This window comes from Helianthus annuus, chromosome 2 (genome assembly GCF_002127325.2).
Source record: "Helianthus annuus cultivar XRQ/B chromosome 2, HanXRQr2.0-SUNRISE, whole genome shotgun sequence".
Lineage (NCBI taxonomy): Eukaryota > Viridiplantae > Streptophyta > Magnoliopsida > Asterales > Asteraceae > Helianthus > Helianthus annuus.
Genome location: NC_035434.2, coordinates 84,614,506 through 84,619,490, shown reverse-complemented (window position 1 = coordinate 84,619,490; position 4,985 = coordinate 84,614,506). Strand labels below are relative to the sequence as shown.

The 4,985-nt window shown below is 35.0% G+C and overlaps 1 protein-coding gene and 1 long non-coding RNA gene across 2 annotated transcripts; both read right to left on the bottom strand.

The window, feature by feature from the left end:
- Positions 1-621, bottom strand: LOC110893328 (extensin). Its single transcript, XM_022140443.1, has 2 exons — positions 206-621; positions 1-124 (listed from the first exon to the last, which is right to left on the bottom strand). The coding sequence occupies exons 1-2, from the start codon at positions 619-621 to the stop codon at positions 1-3; spliced, it is 540 nt and encodes a 179-aa protein (XP_021996135.1).
- An 851-nt stretch (positions 622-1,472) lies between these two features.
- On the bottom strand, positions 1,473-4,214 carry LOC110918500. The gene is made up of 3 exons (XR_002581378.2): positions 3,585-4,214; positions 2,175-2,241; positions 1,473-1,732 (listed from the first exon to the last, which is right to left on the bottom strand). It is a non-coding gene; the product is annotated as an uncharacterized LOC110918500 (long non-coding RNA).
- Positions 4,215-4,985: the final 771 nt, after the last annotated feature.

The following is a 4,985-nucleotide window of genomic DNA, read 5'->3' as shown; positions in this document are numbered from 1 at the left end:
CTATAACATTCCAAACACGTAATAACTATAAGTGTCCACTAAAAATGGTGTAGCATGAGGTGGTGAATGAACTGGTGGAGGTGGAGGTCTGGCGTCAGTAAGCTGCTGCAACTCATGGAGTCTCCTAAAAAGTATGTTAATCTGAAGCTGTAAAGAGAGAATAAGGTTATCAGTAGAGGCGCCTGGGTAGTGAGATGGATGTTACGGGTCTGCAGTAGGCATAACATGCGGTGGTGAGTATTGTGTCGCAAGGTGCTCGACTGGAACATGCGGTATATAGTATGGGTCAGTCTCTCCAGGTGGGATATGTGCGTGTCCTGAAGGTCCTGCCTCGCCTGTGTGACGAGTGGGTAACCTGGTAGGAACAAAATGCATGAGTTGTATATGGCCTGTAGATCCATCTGGAACAGGGGCCTGTGTAGGCTCATAAGTAGGTGTGTGGACTGGGGTATGTGGGGGAGTAGGACTCTGAACAGATGCAGGGATAACTGGCTCAGCTGAGAGAACATCATCCCCAAAGTCTGGGTATCTCTCTACGCCAATGGCCTGAAGTGCAGATGAAGTAACAGATGCACCAGAGTGAACATCTAAGTCGGTGTCTGAGTCTGAAGAAATATCCATCACCGAGACTACAGGTGATCCGACATCTAAAATGACCAAGTCAAAAACTTCCCATCTCCTAAGTCATCATCCACGTGATCCACGGGAAACACTGGAATGACATCATCGTCATCGTCGAGATCGACGACAAAAGGTATGGCAGCAAGGGTAATGATGTCAAAGGGTATAATCTCAACTACGTGTTCACCCTCCGGGTGACCGATAATAACTATGTCGTTGAGCAGAGGAGGAATAGCTAACACATCGTCCTCTATAATGTCATCTGGTAGTGCGAACGACTGAATGTCGTCCATATCGCCGTCGGATGCAGACTCGCTGATTGATGTAATAACCTGAACCTCCAGCACATACTTGTCGTCGGATACTAACTCCATCGGGTCCACGTCGTCGTACACATTGCTACCCTCAGATGAAGACATTGTAACCTGGGAAATAAGTTGTACGACATATATATTAATAATTAATTATCACTTAATATATATATACACGAAATGTATGAATCACATAAGTTCATTTTAAGTTATCCTAATTGAGTCGTGTGGATCAACTTAAGATTTCATGTCTACTATTTTAGAGGCTAAGATGCTTAATGTCATTTCTTGATTTGTATGAGATGAATTCTTGTGAAATGGACCATGAAAAATGTTTATGCAATGAAAACTTTTTGTTCTTTGTATAAATTGTTTTCGTGGGAGGTCCCTAGTGATTGTAGACTTAGACTCGAGAAAGAATCCTGGTTCACTACAATCGATGCTCTGATACCAACCTGTCACACCCGCTCGTAGCGGAAGCGCGAGGTGTGATCTGTTTGGTTCTCATTGCATAATATCAACATAAGTGAACATACTAAATGAATAAAACATACTCCAATGCCATTAACATAATTTTTCAAAAGAACACAACACGAGTTTAAGTGTATCGATTACAAACCATTAACTGAAAGTAAAATCGTCTTTGTTTCATACATCAAAATGAAAGTTTAACTACTAAGGTTTTGACCATTATATTGCCGCAAAGAGGCGGTATATAACAGGCAAACCCTTCAAAAGGCAACATGGAGTCTTAATACTTGTTTACTTGTCTGAAATCCCTGACATGGTCTATTAATTCCCTGAAATACATGTTAAGTTGAAAACATCAACAAAAGTTGGCGAGTTCAGGCAGTTTAGTTGTAAAAGATGAATTTGTAAAATGTATGATGTAGTATGTAAGGCGTCAATGAAATCGTTGATCATTAATGTTTTGCAAGGATATTAATATGTGTGACGAAAAAGGAAGCAATCCAAACCTAGACGATTTTGTGTCGACTACCATCGACTGGGACACAAACGCACTCTTCTGTATGGGTCCACGACCAAGAGTGGGACTCGCCAAAACCCATTAGATTTAACCCCTTGTACCTAGGTCCAAACTGGATTAATGGTGCTTAGTTGTATAACCCTATTCACACATGCGGTGTTTCATTCCTTGACTTATCATACTATGAACATGTATTTTCCCCGATAGTTGTAAAGTTGTAAAGCATTTAAAATGAAGAGGGGACATGAACTCACAGAATTGCGTCCGTGAACTGTAAGTAACTGTGATCTCGCGTGCGGTCGTCTTGAATAGTGTCACGACCTACAAACATCCAATATTTGTTAGACACTTCGGTCTTTGTAATGACTCATGTACAAGTCTTTTATCTTGAATATGTGTTAAGACTTATATGTATTTGTTATTCGTTGAATTGTGTTTTAGATGTATTAATTGATAACCGTTTAATATATATTTCGCCAAATATATATATTCTTGTATCTTGTGAGTTGTATCGTACTTGTATAATTGTGTTTTCATCAAGTGTTGGTGATGTGAGTGAGTTAATGGCTGAGATTCTTTCTTACCTTTCTCACACTTTTTGTCTTTTTTACAATAACCTTACCCTATATATATATATATATATATATATATATATATATATAGATATATATATATATATAAGTAGAGGATCCTGTAAAAAAGGCCTAAAGTGTGAGAAAGGTAAGAAAGAATCTCAGCCATTAGATCTTTTGATCTAATGGTTGAGATCAATAGGGACCAAATTGTAAAATATTTTCATTAATTTGGACTGATTTGAAATATATAGGGGCAATATAGTCTTTTAAACCCACTAGAAATTAGGTAATGCACATGTAACTTCCCCCTGTCTTTTTTAAATGTCAATAACTTTTTATACGTAACTTTTTTTTAAAAAAAATTACACCATAATAACGAGCGTTTTTTTATCTTTAATATGAGTACCATATTGCTATACTTACATAGAGAAAAAAATATGTTTCGATCAGATGTTTAGTCAATGAATGGTGTTAAATACTTGCTGAATGGTGTTATATACTTGCTGAATGGTTTATATACTTACTGAATGGTGTTATATACTTGCTGAATGGTGTTATATACTTGTTGAATGGTGTTATATACTTACTGAATGGTGTTATATACTTGTTGAATGGTGTTATATACTTGATGAACGGTGTTATATACTTACTGAATGATGTTATATACTTGCTGAATGATGTTATATACTTTCTATAATTAAGGTGGCGGTTATGGGAAGTTTTTAATTAATTGAATTAATGATAAAATTACTTGTTTACCCTTTTCAATTAATTAGATCTAATGGCTGAGATTCTTTCTTACCTTTCTCACACTTTTTGTCTTTTTTACAATAACCTTACCCTATATATATATATTAAGTTATATTTCATATGAATATATAATCTATGCTTGGTAAAAAGGTATAAAAATCATCTTAAAAATAATCTATTTTCAAGGCTAGTTCTAGAAATATATAATTTTAGTCTTTCACCAAAATAATATAATATATATCAACGTAAGAAAATCAATAGAGGAATGAGTTCAAGTGAGAAAAGACGAGAATACCATTTCTTCATTTGTTTTTTCAATTGATTTAATATGATATTTACCAAAATGTCATTGCTTTATTTGTAGCTATTGATCTTGGGAGATCAATGATATCTCGTATGCTTCGTAGAAGAGTTTTCTCTTGTACACGAGCCGGACTCTGCTGTAATCATAAATTTGGCCAGATCACACGTAAGCTTGTTTAAAAAAAGATTAAAATCAAATATGATAGGAAAACACAACTATCCGTTTGGTTGTTTATACATGAATCAGAATATGATACATAAAATGAAGAAATAAAAATGGACATAGTGAAAAGAAAAGCAAAAAGGAATGAATTAATGTTTTTGTGTGGTTTTATGATACTTGTCTTTAATCCAACGAAGACCTACAGAAGTGGCTTGTTTGACCTTCTTAGCGCCGGTGGCAGCCACCTCTTTTGTCTTCCCAATCCCTCCGCCTGTTTTTTTCTTGGTGTAAGTAGACGACGCCGGCATCGGATCTGGATTATGATCCCACTGATCGGCCCATGAATTGCCAAACGAAGAAGACATCCCTTCACTTACGTTAATGTGTTTGTTTCTTTCTTTGTTTTTGGTCAGATAAAGCAGGCTGGCTGATCAATGTATTTATAACCATTCGGCGGAGATGAGTAAATTAAAGTATTTAGAAAAAGACGATGATACCCTCTCCTCTTCTTCCTTTCCTAAATCTTGTATTTATTTTAAGGGAGGTGATAACGTCATCGATGATGGATGGAAGTTTCCTTTCTATCTGGTCAAAGTATTGCTATGTTATATCTAGAAGCTTCACCATGATGTCAAGTCAGCTACGGTGTGCTACCTGCCGGCTTTTATTTATTAATTTACATTACATGGTTTGTGTTTTTTATCAGTAACTTGTTACATAAGAAAAAATAAATAAACAGAGAAAATTTTATAATCTTTATATAAAAAAAGAAAAAATAAACATCACGTTACTTTAGTTAAATTTCACATCGGTCCTGTCAATCCAGGTAATAGAAAAACAAAAACGATTGGATAAGTCTCAAACTTTTATTAATATGTATAATTACCTAGCCAACTTGTGGATAACTACAAGCTAATTCAAATTCAAATACTAATCCTAATCCAGCTTGATTTAATTCGATGCCAAAAATAAAGTTTTAAACTTCTAGCGAGTAAAACAGACACACACACACTGCTGGTATGATAATACAATTTTTATATGACATGATATTTTTTATGTTAGCGAATATTCTCAAATTCAATGAATCAATTGTGAGAAGGATCTTGTATATCTTTTATGTTCTAATATTTGTAACTTTTTATATTTAGAGAACCAAATCACACAGCATACACCTTATACAACACTTTTTTTTCACATAGCCTTTTATATTTAACCAATAAATTAAACTGTAAATAACAACACCATACTAAATCAGCATGAATTAATTCTATACA